Raw genomic sequence first — 14,791 nt, forward strand, 5'->3', positions numbered from 1 at the left:
AGTGTGAGTGTCCCATACACAGTGTGATGAGAATTTACAGAAAGTTGTGAATGAAAATAACTTATTTTTTATCAGTGTTATTAAAACGTGACCAAACGTGACAATGAGCAGAATAATTACTACCGCAGAAGTTAAAAAGCACAATCACAAGGATAGCGTTTGGATGATAATTCACAATGATGTCTACGATGTCACGAATTTCTTAGATGAGGTAAATAAATTAAATAATAAACATCTTATAATAAAATTTTAATTTATTAATTACTAGCGCACTATTACGCATTGCGAGAACATTATCATAGTTTTTATTTTCCGGAATAAAACTATGCTATGTTCTTTTCAGGATCTCAAATTATAAGCTAACAGACAGACAGAGAGTTGTTACTTTTGCATTTATTCTAGAAAGGCTAATTGATCTAAGCACAATTTTTGTAAAAATTTAAACAAGCCTTTCTCCTATCAGTATTATATTAAGGATATCTTGAAATAATATTAGAGTCACATACTGGTAGCTATGTACAGATAGAACAACTTTATTTACTTTCTGGTTGTATTACCTTTCGCTGTTAACTTCTTTATTCCTCTAAGCTATGTAGAAAGTTCAAATCCATATTTTCCTGATAATATGTATATATGAGAGCATTTTTATTTATTTATTTATTAACATTACATTTAAGACAAAGAAGTGGCTTATTGTGTTGAGTTCACAGATCGCCACATTGCAGAAAGAAGAAAAAAAAAAACATTACATGACAGCATTTGCATCTTTGACCATGGGTCACAAATCATCAGCTTATAACTTTGACAGCATTTTATATTGTCCATGTACTAAATCAACCTTGTTTCTGACCACAATAAATCTTTATATTTAAGTATGATAGAGTTTAGTGTTGATTTCTTTGATACAATGATGAGGTTGAGAAAGTACATGGAAAATGATTTTCTCATTATTACATAAGGTCAGGAATTTTAAATTGATTGTGTTAAATTTTCAGCATCCCGGGGGCGAAGAAACATTACTTGATTCGGCTGGCAAAGAAGCTTCACAGGATTTTGAAGACGTTGGACACAGCGAAGATGCGAGGTGAGAAGAATGTTAAATGAATGTATTCTTACATGAACATCTAGATAGTGGCAAACTACGGGGCACTACAGTTAAGCCTTTGGGGTCACTCCAAGTAGTCATCGGCAACTTGAAGGGTCTGCTACACTTCCTCCAGGAGCTAGGCTGACATGAATAGTGCCTAAAGCTTATCATGTAAAATAGGCGCACTGACCTAACCTAACCTAACATAGGGTGCCCCTTATTTCGCATAACATTAATTGTCCTAATATGAATTCGCATAACAGATTTGGCATAACATAATTGTGCAAACTTGCATAGTTATAAAGAAGCATAACACTTATTTAGCATTAAAATGAATACACATAATTAAATATGCATAACATTATTAACTATAATTTTAACTGTTATAAAATGAATTGACATAATTTTATCAAGTGAGTTAATTAGCTTGGACAGGGCAAAACCGACTCAGTTAGGTTAGGTTCAGAAGGCTAAGGCGGGAGCTACGCTTCGCTCCCGCCTTAGCCTTCGATGTTAGGTATTTTTTTATATTAGCCCAATGATAGATATTTTTACATAGTAGTTCACTTATACAATAATCATTTCCTTAATAAAGATAGATAAGTATTTAAAATAATAATAATAATAATCATTTTATGTTTACTTATATTGTTTAATACTTATGCAAAGTAATGTTATGCTAATTAAATTTGAGACAACTTATTGTTATGCCAATCCACATTATGTGTGCTGTGCGAATTAATAATTATGTGAAATAACGTTATACCAATTTCAATAAGATATATTCTGGAAATATTTAAAGATACCTTATATTTTTTGCTTCTAGTTTTCTTCTCCATATTGTCATTTTAATGGATCTTTCATTTTCAATTTCTATCTTTCAGGGAGCTGATGAAGAAATACAAGATTGGAACATTGCCAGCCGAGGAGCACAACCAAGCACCAACACAGCCATTGCCTGCAGTGGTAACTTGGTATGTAACTTTTAACTTCATGAACAAAAACCAGATAAATCCATTCGCCATTCGCCATAATAAGCCATTCGGACTTCGTCTGTCTATTTCTGTCTATTCTATTTTCTGATATAAAACTATCTTATTTCCCTCCCATGGTCTCAATTGACCCTTCAGGGAACCAATAATGTACAATTCTGAATGTACGCGCAATAATGTACGACGTGATAATCCGAAGCATTATTGCTTCCGATTATCATGCCGTACAATATCATGGTCGTGCTCGTGCATTATCAGGGAGTACAAAATATTGCGCGCGCTGTAATGTACGACGTGATAATCTGAATCCAATCGATTCGAATGACCATAGAATTGTGTTAGGTCCAATTGTGACCGCAATGCGCGAGCCGAGCGAGCGTAGCGAGCGTGCCCCGGTAGCGACCGATGAAGCGCCAGGACCAAATTAAGTTATTTGCTACAAAATTTACTAATATTCGGTGTACACGAAAAAAGGGTCGGTATTTTCCCAAAAATAGGTCAAGCAATATTATAAGCACGGATTATCAGGCCGTACATTATTTGAGCGTGCTACAAATCGCCCGCGGCTTCGCCCGCGTGGAATTCGGTTATCGCGCGCTGTTCCCTCGTGAACGGTGCATTTTTCCGGGATAAAAAGTAGCCTATGTCACTCTCTGGTCCATAAACTAACTCTATGCCAAAAACTATATGCTTTCGACGTGAAAGACAGACAAACATACAAACACACACACTTTCGCGTTTATAATATTAGTATGGATTACTAGGTATTTTAATTATTTAAAACGTGAGTTGGACCAAGTTACAACAGTGATGTTAAACCAGCTGAAAAATTACTAAATTGGAGCCATGGAACGGTACGACTTGTTTCGATCTTTTCAATTGCTCCCCGCCACCGTCAGACTCGCCTGTGAAAAAGGTCTTCCGAAAAGGTCCAAACTGTATACATATTTATGCCCATGACTTTACTAGTATACCTACCTAAGCTAATGCCAGCGCCGGACCAAGCTTTTGACCGAGGAAGAGCGAGAACCAAATATGTTTTTAGAGGGGGCCACGTACCTACCTACCTGACGTGAAGACGTAACGTAGGTAGACTGATGATTTGGTGAAAATCACAGGATTCCCATAAATGCGTGCTGCGCTGATGCGGTTATTGTGGCGTTCTTTGGGGGAGGCCTATGTCCAGCAGTAGACGCCGTTCAGATCACGATGGTGATGACGGGAGTGATGTATTTTTCGTAAATTTTCCCTTGATCAAAAATTTCTCCCGGTTCCGTCTAGCAGCGCGCCTCTCAAAAACCATCACCAGATTTGCTTTCCGCACCCCTTGCCACCAGATTTTGGCGTTCTCGGCATCAGGCGCGTATAGTGGGCACTTCACTATATCTATCCTCGAGTTATAATCCTCCTCTCCCGCGTCAGCTATCGGTCAATGATGTTCTAGTGATAATGTAACTATGTGTTGGTGAAAATAAATAAAAATAAAGGCAGGTAAATCATTGATCGATGCCCAGGGTGCACCCTCGCTCAGGCTAATAATAGTTAATGTGACAATGAAACGGTACGATAAAGTTTCTGATTTTGTGATTTGGAGTTAGCTCCCAGCTCTTCCCCTAGAACAGATCCAGAAAAGAGAAAGATCGAGAATATCCGCCACGTACGTACTCCCAAGGAGTGTATAAAATAATCAAACAGTCCTAATAAATATTATATACTTATGTTTTTGTTGTTTATTAGCAAGCATCATTAACATTATTAGTACACCAGTTTTGACTATTTTAGGGCTCCGGCAAATTTTTAATTTTCCAATAAGAGGTTCCATTGCGATAAAGGTTTGAGAACTGCTGAATTACGGGTTTCGATTACATTTCTACTGTTTCAGCTTTTTTCGAAACCTCATTCACTATCTGTCTATTTATTAAGATCTTTTCTTTCAATTGTTTAAAAATTGCAGTTACAAGTTTCCGTTTTTTATTCGAAAAAATATATTTTGCATCTGAGCATTATAATTATGTTTTGTAGGTAAAATAGCTGTGTCACTTCTGCGGTGTATAATCTATATCGTCTTGTGACAATCCGGTATTTGAAACATATTGTGACATGAAAAGTCTGTCTATCGGTAGAATCTCTTTGGGTAGATATATAAGTCAATGACATAATAGCTGACACGTACAAGGAGCTGTTAAAGAAGAGAATCTAAATAGTATCTCATAAAAAAAAACTGATAAAAAATCATGTTATAATATTGATAAAGCGTTGCTGCCAGTTCATAAAATACTGTAATTGATTTCACGTGCCCACAATAAATAGTTAAGTCTTGAATAGATTCTATAGTCTATAGCCTTATTTAAGAAGTTTGCGTTTGCATTTAAGCGCTGAAATTTGTGGCTGGAAGAGCTTGATCCTAGGCATTCCTAGGCCGGCCGTCTTGGAATTAGAAGAACCTCAGAAGAACGTTTAAAAACAAACAAATAATAAATAAATCAATCACTGTCATACATAATTTCTCTATACCTATCATATACTTATAGAGAAAATTCCAATACTCTATGACTGTCATTTTTAATTGACATTTCATATCAATTATTAGTAAAATGAGCGTAAATTATTTAAATTAATTGTAAAAATAATTCGTGTGGTGCTTTGATTGGTTTTAAAACAAAAGAGCTGACATGGACGGAAGAAATGCAGCAAACGCAAAGAAAACTCCAGTACCTCCGTTAAATATTGTTCTTTTCTATTTTAATGCTTTTAGAGCTGATACAGACAGAGCGATCAGGAGTTCCCAATTAAAACATTGCGTAATTCATAATATTTGATCGATTTAGGCGTTATTTCGCTATATCGATGAAATACAATCTGTTCCTTAAGCCGGGTACTCATTAGCGAGCTGTAACTGTAACCGTCGCACTTTACAGTTACTAAAAATCATAGTGCATAGATACGTAGTTCGCAAGCGGAACGCGCTGTGCCCGCAACGAGCCGATGACGGCCAGCCAGCAGGGCTACTACGAAACTCGAAGTTCGTATCGTGCCATCCCTCTCGCTCTCGTATTATACAGTATAAGTGTCAGAGGGACCGCACGACACGAACTTCGAGTTTCGAGTTTCGTGGTAGGCCTGCAAGGTACTCATTGTCGTAAGTGATCTTTTCACGCGTACACACAGAACCTCGTAACGTATGTTCTGTTACATTTACAGCTCGCTAGTGAGTACCCGCCTTTGGCTTAACCAAGCAAAGCAAGTGGTTGCGGATTAAAAACAACAGTGGCATGGCATGGGTAAAGAACTAAAGACAGACAACAGTGGCGTGGGGTAAAGAGTACGGGATGGGAATCACATCCTGGCGTTACTACTAGAGCGGGGCGAGGTGTTCATTATAACTAATGCTACCACCCGCTGGATAGGTTGGATTCCTAAAAAATATAATTAATCCTTTAGTAAGACTATCAAAAAATGTACGTAGTATGTACGACTGTACAGTCAAGGTCCATTATCTTACCACTTTAATACCTTGTCACTGCATGCTTTCTGACAATTTTATACCAAAGTTCAAAAATGAAGTGACAGCGACAAGGTAATAAAGTGTAAAGGTATTGGTCACTTCGACTGTACCTGGCAATTTTTAGGGTTCCGTACGCAAAGGGTAAAACGGGACCCTATTACTAAGACTCCGCTGTCCGTCCGTCGCCCAGGCTGTATAGATAATGGTACGGAACCCTTCGTGCCCTCCCTTCGCTCCCTTCGTTCGTTCGACTCTATTGTTAACGGCGTAGAAGCGTGTTCAGATTTTTTTGATCTAATTTTTCCTCTAAGTTTATGAACTTCGACTGTACACCTCACTTATCCCTGGAACAACAACACATCTCTACTCTAGTCCCCCAGGTTTTGCTCATTTGCTCTTCAGTTCGGTTAGGTTAGGTTCCTTTTCTTATTACCTTAATAATTCTTAACTTTTTTCGCAGAAATGGCAAAGAATGCGACGAATGCACCTCAGGAAGGTTATTATTTTTAATATATTCTTTGACGTTATTTTTATGGCTCTGTACTTTGTCACCGTTTGGTTAAATTTTGTTGATAATTGGGACCACGAACACGAGTGATCTTAACCCTTAATAAGGTAGAGGCGATTTAGCGACCACTTGCATTGAGTTGGAAACTGAACCTTATTAATATCATAATATACTTCACAATTTCCATTGTAATTATTGAAAATACGACTAGCTTTAAAAATATTCTTTGTCAGTTAAGTATGTATTCGATAGCTGCTTTTGATTCTGTGGTTTGTGGTAGTATGCTCCAATAAATGGGGCCTTATTAAGGGTTAATTTAACAACGTACGATTACCATGCCGTGCCTATACGCGCCCTAAGTGGCCGCTAGCGAGTCTAGACTCGTAGCTGGTAAACTATAAAATTTTCTTATTATTTACTCATTAAAGTCACTTAACCGTTACACCGCTCCGTTGATCATATAGGCTAGCGGTTAAATGATTTAATGAAAATTTACAAATACTTGCCCTATATCCTAGATATTGTATCCATCCACGATATCAAGACAAGATACAAAATAATTTATAGTTTAGGAGTTGGCCCATTTCGTCACCTTCTTAAATCGTCCTCAGTCTCATTTAGCCGGCTCAGGATGATTCGTCCACAGTCCCATTCGTCACCTTCTTAAATCGTCCTCAGTCTCATTTAGCCGGCTCAGGATGATTTCGTCCACAGTCCCATTTCGTCACCTTCTTAAATCGTCCTCAGTCTCATTTAGCCGGCTCAGGATGACTTCGTCCAGTCCCATTTTCTCACCTTCTTAAATCGTCCTCAGTCTCATATAGTCTACTGTTCTGATTCGCCAACATTCCTACCGTCACTTCTATCTTGTCCGCTTTCTTACGTGGGCCACAGTACCAACTCGTCAACAGTCTTATTTCGACTACAGTGCCAACGTGTCAACATTCCAATTAAGACCACAGTGTGCCAACTCGTCAACATTATTGCATCGTTCATTTATCCAGACTAATATAAATGCTTGTATAAATGATTATTTCTCAAAAATGTCCCGTAAAAGTTGACATTATTCTTTACATTCAGAAGGTGAAGTGCATATTTATGGTCAGCGAAAAATTAAAAAGTTAAAAAGATTCAGGCGTGCTAGCTCGACAATAATGAATTAGCGCGCCTGCAATCAGTCACTTTTTTTTAAAGTTAAAAAGGCCATGGAAATGTGGCACAAGTCGTATACAGCCAAGTCTAATGGCCGGTATCAGATATTTTGTTGGAATTCCGGACTTTTTCATTGGGTCTGAAATAGCTTGTGGTGTTTTCGGTGGAAAAAATTACACCTGCAGTTTATTTTTAATGAAAAAAGGCGGTAAAGCATAAGAAAAATATTGGAATAAAATTAAAGTTTATAAATATATTATGAAAAAAGTTTGTTCTATTTCAGAATATTCACCATTTTTGAGAAAAGCTTTATATTAGTCTCGGCTGAATAGCAATTGCTGGCTTCGTATTAGTTAAACGGACTCGCAAGCTCGTCCGTTAATACTCATACTCAGCCAGCAATTGCCTACTTTCCAGGCCACGACAATAATCTACTATTGAAAACGACCGGCTTTTTTTGCAAATTACTCTCGGGATATTTTTGCTGTTTAAACGCTTAAATTGACCATCTCTGTGAGACAACGGTGGTAATCGTGTATCAGTTGGCACTGCTGACCAAGTAGTACTGTGGTCTAGAAAAGAAAGTGGACGAGTTGGCACTGTGGTCGAAATAGGAATGTAGACAAAATTGGATATGTACTATATCAGAAAGTGGATGAGTTGGGAAGGTGAAGATTTAGGAATTGTAGGCTGACGACATGGCACTGTGGACGATTTAAGAAGGTGACGAAATGGGACTGTGGACGAAGTCATCGTGAGCTTAGGAGTCATTCTGGCCGCGTAATAAGCACGTACGACGCCCTTAAGAAGGAAACTAGATTACCCTAATTCAAGTTCAGATCCATTCCCAAAACTATTTAACTTTAATTATTTAATTCAATTCTGGTTTATCATGCTTAAAGCTCTTAACCTTGATCAGAGACCGTATTGTCCAACGCGCTGACGTTCGCCATCGCATTCACCATCTCTTTCTACCATCGTCTTATCACTTATGACAGAAAGAAGTGGCGATAAAGATTATGATTCCAAGCGTGTTAGACAATAAGGTCTCAGAGGTCGTTTTGTCTAACGTTTCTGACGCTCGCAATCGCAATGAAATGACAGTTTTAGTATGCGAAATCTGTCATTTGATTGTGATCGGGAACAGAGCCGGATTAGGTCAGCGCGGGCCCTGTAGCAAATTTTATCATGGGGCCCTTGATTTGCTTCTAGTTTATAGTATAAGTAAAATATTATAGTCGATAATTTTTATACCATCTCTTTCTTTGACGGCGGTTTCGTGTTGGTTTCGTGGTGGCAGTATTGTACTTACACATTGAATTAAAAAAATGCTTCTATCAAAATTTTCAATTTTACGATCGAAAAGCATTGGTCCGCGGGACCCCTAGACGCGCGGGGCCCGTAGCATTTGCTACTGTTGCTACGTGGCTAATCCGCCACTGATCGGGAGTGTCGGAAGCGTTAGGCAATATGGCCTTAGGTTAGAACGAGACTATCTTTCGACCCATCTATCCCCTACTTTGTGTTGCTTTAAGCATGGTACCGGCTCTGCGCTGTTTACTTGCAATAAGATTTGTTTTTATTTATACAACAGCTGTCAGCGCCTCCCAGTTGGTCTTCCGGCCACCAAAGAGAACAAGACCTGGCGTACGTTTGACGGCAGTCCCGAAAGGTCCTAATACATTGTTATCGTTCCAAAACCATTACTTAACAAATGACCTATTGAAATTTATAAGTTTCTACATAATTACTACGTTTATGATAAGTATGATAACAGAAACCAATAGGTACTTACTTATGTTGTTTTTTTATCTTCGTGTAATCAAAGAAAACTTACCTGTTGCCTGTCGCACATTAACATTAGGTTTCGCTATTTACCCAAATTCAGCGGAAGGTAATTATATCATTATTAGCCAAATCCTGAAAATACAAAGTGAGTCAACCCCCATTCAGTGCTATTGATGCCCAGCGGTGTCTTGGCGGACCCTAATATGCCGCAGACACCGATGGGCGTCTGTCTCCAGAAGCGTCGGCATCGCGGCAAAGTACGTAGTACGTACGTAATCTGGGGATCCACGGAATGGGTTAATGCCTTTATCTAACAAACTTTACGTAACAGGCCTCAACAAAAATCATCTAAGACAAGAGTCCGCATTGACCCGAAACCGTCCAGCCACTTAGAAAGCATTGTCGTTCCTCTACCTGTGGAGAAGCGGTTAGATTGTTTTTATTTTTTATTAGCAACATTTGAACCAACACTAGCATTGTTTGAATAAGCAATTTGGCATCTTAAACTGTGCAATTTTCGGATCGGACCCGATTCCGGTTTGCCCGAACTTAACAGCATCTAAATTATTATTCTTAATTGAAGGAAGCCTCTGAAATCGACAGTTTGATGGAATAATTCAGCAACTACGTATCAGCAGGGCTACTACGAAACTCGAAGTTCGTATCGTACCGTCCCTCTCGCTCTCGTATTAAATAATATAAGTGACAGAGGGACCGCACGACACGAACTTCGAGTTTCGTAGTAGCCCTGCAGTTCTACTAGAAACTGAAAACTCTATAACCGATTAAGAAGGGCTAAACAGCTATGTTGTTTGTTTGTGGTTATTACACATTCGTGTACTTAGGTCTACAATGAAATCTGTCTGATATTTCCTACAATAGTCAGAGACGCTAGTTAAATTTTAGAGCTACTCGATGTGCCTCGGCACTGCAGTATTAAGTATAGTGCACGTCAATCGCGGCTTGTACCCTTTAGTCCCTCACTATACCTACTTTATTATGTCTCTAATTTGCGCTTGAGCACTTTCTCGTGCCACATGCTCTACATATTATAATTGTAATATTATTTTCATGACTCTAATTTAATTCTTTTTTTCTCAAGGCCTCGAAAACGCCCCTGCGATGGAGGGTATTAAAATACCTTTTTTTTTACTAGCTTGTTGCCGCAAGTACTTTAGCGTCCCGCGGAATGTTTTCTCTTTCTCGAGATAAAAAGTAGCTTGTGTTAGTCTGAAATAGTGTAGTTTTTATTAAGTATTAATAGAATCTTCAAGTCGGTTCAGTATTTGTAGACATTACCACATTACCCCTTTTTACCCAACTGCTTGAAGGAGGATTATCAATTGTATAAATTTGGGTATTAAATGAAAGCTAACATTTATTGATTGTTAGCTTTCATTTGATATCCTTATTGTGTCAATTTTTGTATTGTACTTGATATTGTATTTATTTTAGTTTATTTTCACAGTAACATCAAAAAAGTATGAAATAAAATAAGTATAAAGAAACTCGACTGCTTTAAAAAACTTTAAATAAAATCTAGAAAGGAAAAACAAGTCTAGAACTCACATAAACTTCAACAGTCGGGACCCATTAGGGACCTAGTGGGAATTTTTGAGGTGGCCCCGATTGTTGAACATATTACTTAGTTCTAGAAGATTACTTTGTTTTTCCTTTTAATTTTTAATTTCAAAGTTTTTTTTAATGCAGTCGGGGTTACAAACAAAGTTTACAATATTAATATAGATATACATGAAGTGTAGATGGATATAGACTTAATTATTCCACATTTACTGTAGGTATAAGTTAGATCTAAGTCTGATCAACCCAATTAGCCTTAGAGTCTGCTACACTTCTCATTAATAAATTTTATGTGACAGATATCTATAACGCCGTCTGTGTTTGTTTTGTTCGAATGAACAGAGACGCTGCACGTGACGTTTATCAATGTGGTGAAACAGCCCCTAAGAGTTATATAAACCGTGTTAAGTTACATAGTTTCTTGCGTCATTCATTTATTATATCAACAGAATAATAAAATAAACTATTTTTCTTCCAACAGTTCAAACTTGAAGTGGTACATCCTGGCGTTACTCGGAGCGATTGTCATTGGGGTTGTGATCAAGAAGAAGCTAGCAGCCTAAAGCAGCGAACAGGAGCAGATGAGGGGCCAAGCCTAGTCGATAAGGGCTAGCTTTAAGCATAGCCATAATAGTTAGAACTAGTACTTTTTATCACAATGTGTGTAAAATAAAGCCGTTCCAGTGTAGGAATTAAACATTACCCATTCAGAAAATAATGTTTCGTTAACGTCTCAATGTACATTTGGCAGCTTAGCGACCTGTATCAGTAACAAACCGTTCTAAACAGTTATGGCAAATGGCAAAACTTATACTTAAGGCTCAGTATATGCTATTCATTCATATGAGCTTAGACTTATTTGTTACGGACCAACCTATACCTTTAATGAGCTGCAGATATTTTGGATGCATTTGTATGTATGGAGGTCGTTGATTTAGTCCAAATAATAGATTTTACTTCGCACTTTGTCCTTCGAGATTAGAACCTGAAAAACTGTAATTATATTATGTAGTTACACGCAAGTGACACCACTCAGCATGGTTGTGTTTGCCAATTTGGCACAACCATAACTCCCCTGGCTTTATCGGAAACTATTTTCCTTGAGTTTTAAGGGCGGAAATGCGAAGAAGTAAAGGTTTGACCAGGGAATTGTGAACGCATTGACAGCGCATCAGGGTCTTTATGCCATGATTATATGTATTTTTCACATTTGGCATTGATCCGTCCGTCTGTTCTCTTGAGGCTTGTAGGGGTGACGGGGTTGATAGCGATGCTGGGTTCCTCCCCGGAAGGATCCTCTTGGAGGATGGGCCTGGTTTGGGATCGGACGGCGTGGAGGAGCTTGAAAGTTTTTTGACTGCAAAGGCTTGGCTTGCATGTTTCCCTTGGGTTTAAGAACACTAGATGCTCTTTTGATTGCTGAAAATGACTTGAGTGAATCGTCAAGGTTTGCGTATTCGTCTCTCTTGTTTTCTTTTAAACTCTCGGTTAAATTCTTGTCCAAATAAGGGCTTATCAGTCTTCTCCGAATTTCAGTATATTGAAAGTGCAAGTTACTCAGTACTCGAGACGTGTCGCTGAGTTTCTTGACAATATTCATCTTATCGAAGTCCTTTCTCGATAATTGTTGTATAACTTGCCAGATATTAGCGAGGGCTAAGCCCATCTCTTGCTGCCTCTCTTGTAATAATTTATCCCTTGTTTTAGATGGGTTATTCAGAATTCCCAGAAGTTGAAGATTCAATTTCGGGGCATCCAGCAATTTGCAATTGCTTGGGACCAGTTAAGATTCCATAATCTTTTCTTTATTTTGTTTGGGGAGGCCCTCTATTAAGATATTCTTGATTGTCATATAAATTTGTTCATTTACCTTTTCACCATATAATCTCTCCCCACTGGTTGGCTCTCCCAGAGCTAGTAACATCTCGGGATCGAGTCGTTTTCATCACCATTAATTGCTTCTGGCTCTGAGTCCATGGTTTCTGGGTCAGCCTCTAGCTCTGTGGCCTCTGGGTCAGCCTCTAGCTCTGGGGCCTCTGGGTCTGTTTCTATAATCTCCAGCTCTGGTGTCTGAGCTGAAATATTATTAGACTGATAAGAAGTTTTGGAATAAAGTTAGGTTAGGCTTTTGACAACATGTTAAGATTTGACCCATCTCCATCCCACGGATAGAGCGCAAAATTGTCACACGATGATAATGCTAAGTAGTTTTGTCAATTTTGTAAAGATTCGACCCATCTCCATCCTACGGATAGAGCGCAAAACCGTCACACGATAATGCCAATAAAAGGAGAGGTTACGTAGTATGTAATATTAAACTTTCGAGAAAAAAAAATATAAGATTAGAAAATATATCCAAAAAAGGTCTAAATTTATTTGGATAAGCACTGTTTATTGTGAAAACACTCACCTCTAAAACACTGGGGTTGCGGTTGCGGCGGCGCCGCCATTACCCGGTTCTTATATTTTTCTAATCTCTTCTCCAGTTCTTGGATCTTACTATCCAAATTCTTTCTCGGTGTTTTTGGCATTATTATCTTTAGAAGTATGATCCTTCCTCAATCTTCTTACTACCAGAATAATTAAGTAATTAGCTTAAAAATTTTTTCGTGTCAAGTGCGATGAGCGCAAAAACGGTGCTGTCTTTTAACGTCGCGTTCAAATAGCAGGAAAGGACGAAACTACATTGTTATCTCGGACTAAGTATGAATATAATTACAGCTTTTCAGGTTCTAATCTTTCGGACGAAGTTTCATAAAATTATAATAGAACTTCACTTACAGGCAAGTTCGTTTAATCACTAATTATCTTCCAGCGGGCGAATGGCACTGGTGCTACAAACTATAACTGGCATGTGTTAGCCATATTGTAAGCTAAGCAATCCTGTGTTAGGCTGTGTTGCCATACATGCATCACGATTTGATTACGGGAAGACTGCATAATGCTGCGCCGGCCCTTGATCAAGATAGAGCGAGATTGTCTACATCGTTTCCGCGTCGTCTCAAAAGGCGCAATCAAAATTTTATTTTGCACTGAAAACTGGAAAGTCGCCTAGAGCGATCGTTCCTCTTGCTCTACCACATGGCTTATTTACATCCCGTGTCAAATATGTCTACTCATAATGTAATTAACTGTGAATCATTAACATAGGTCGGACAGTTCATCGCAAAACGATCGCAACATGGTAATGGAACAAGATTGAGTCGTATACAGTATTATTTGACCTCTTCACCGCCAGAGTCAACCAGTCGTGACAGCCAGTGGAATGCCTCACACGCCACGGTCATCTATAGGTACAGTGAAGTGCAAAAATAAGTATCTTTCCGAACAACTCAAAAATATATTACTAACTTACCTTATCTGCGTCGGAAACTTTGAATAAGTAAATATTCTACACTGTGAACCTGTTCAAAATCAATCCTTCTGCAATGGAATTAAAAATCAAAGATAGATAATAATAATCTAACCTAGGTATTACGATTACGACTCTATTGGATCTTGTTATATTTCCATATCTGTTTTTGCGATGACCTGTCCGAGCTGTTATCCTTTAAAACTGTCATTATATGTCTGTTATTAGCTGTTAAATACGTCATTTCACTGAGCATGACATTCCTAACAAAGCAAAGAAGAATTTTACATATACATTTTCCTATGTTAAAATGTTATTTCCTAACACTTGATATTAGTTGTATCAGAAAAAGTTGCTTACGTTTAACATATTGAGCAAAACAATTTTAGGGAAGGGTTAGCTCGCATAATGTGTCTCTAAAAAGTCCCGTTTGCAAAACGTCACTAGGGGAGAGTGGGGTAAGACGGGGTCCTTAAGGTTTGATAGTAAATAAAATTGACCATAATGAGTTTTATTAATTTGTTTTATTTATATTATCTTCTTTGATAATCAGTCTTCATTGTTAACATGTATTTGGCAGTCTAATCAATATAATAAAATTAAGAAAAATCAAAAAGTAGAAAGACACCCCCATCCCCATCATGCCCCACCCCTAGGGTAAGATGGGGTACCCCCGTGGGTAAGATGGGGTATCAATAGGGGGGCAAGATGGGGCACGCAGCAAACGACCATTTACTGTTCACAATGTTCACAAGTGAACACGGTATCTGCATCTTTCTCGTCCAAACCTGCACAGCTGTAGTGACCTCATTTGCCGCATGCTGAA

The 14,791-nt window shown here is 38.2% G+C and overlaps 1 protein-coding gene across 4 annotated transcripts; it reads left to right on the forward strand.

Moving 5' to 3' along the window:
* LOC141429510 (cytochrome b5-like) lies at positions 1-11,769 on the forward strand. 4 transcript variants are annotated; one of them, XM_074089840.1, is made up of 6 exons: positions 4,618-4,790; positions 6,045-6,080; positions 8,839-8,916; positions 9,364-9,459; positions 10,135-10,161; positions 11,095-11,769. In XM_074089840.1, exons 1-6 carry the CDS (start codon positions 4,765-4,767, stop codon positions 11,174-11,176), a joined length of 345 nt encoding a protein of 114 aa, XP_073945941.1. In that variant the 5' UTR covers positions 4,618-4,764; the 3' UTR covers positions 11,177-11,769. The 4 variants fall into 4 exon arrangements, with proteins under 4 accessions (XP_073945939.1, XP_073945941.1, XP_073945940.1 ...); XM_074089839.1 differs by having other exon boundaries at positions 4,619-4,798; XM_074089843.1 differs by lacking the exon at positions 6,045-6,080 and having other exon boundaries at positions 4,619-4,798.
* The last annotated feature ends 3,022 nt before the right edge of the window (positions 11,770-14,791 follow it).

Source organism: Choristoneura fumiferana, chromosome 7, assembly GCF_025370935.1.
Source record: "Choristoneura fumiferana chromosome 7, NRCan_CFum_1, whole genome shotgun sequence".
In the NCBI taxonomy this organism is placed as follows: Eukaryota; Metazoa; Arthropoda; class Insecta; order Lepidoptera; family Tortricidae; genus Choristoneura; species Choristoneura fumiferana.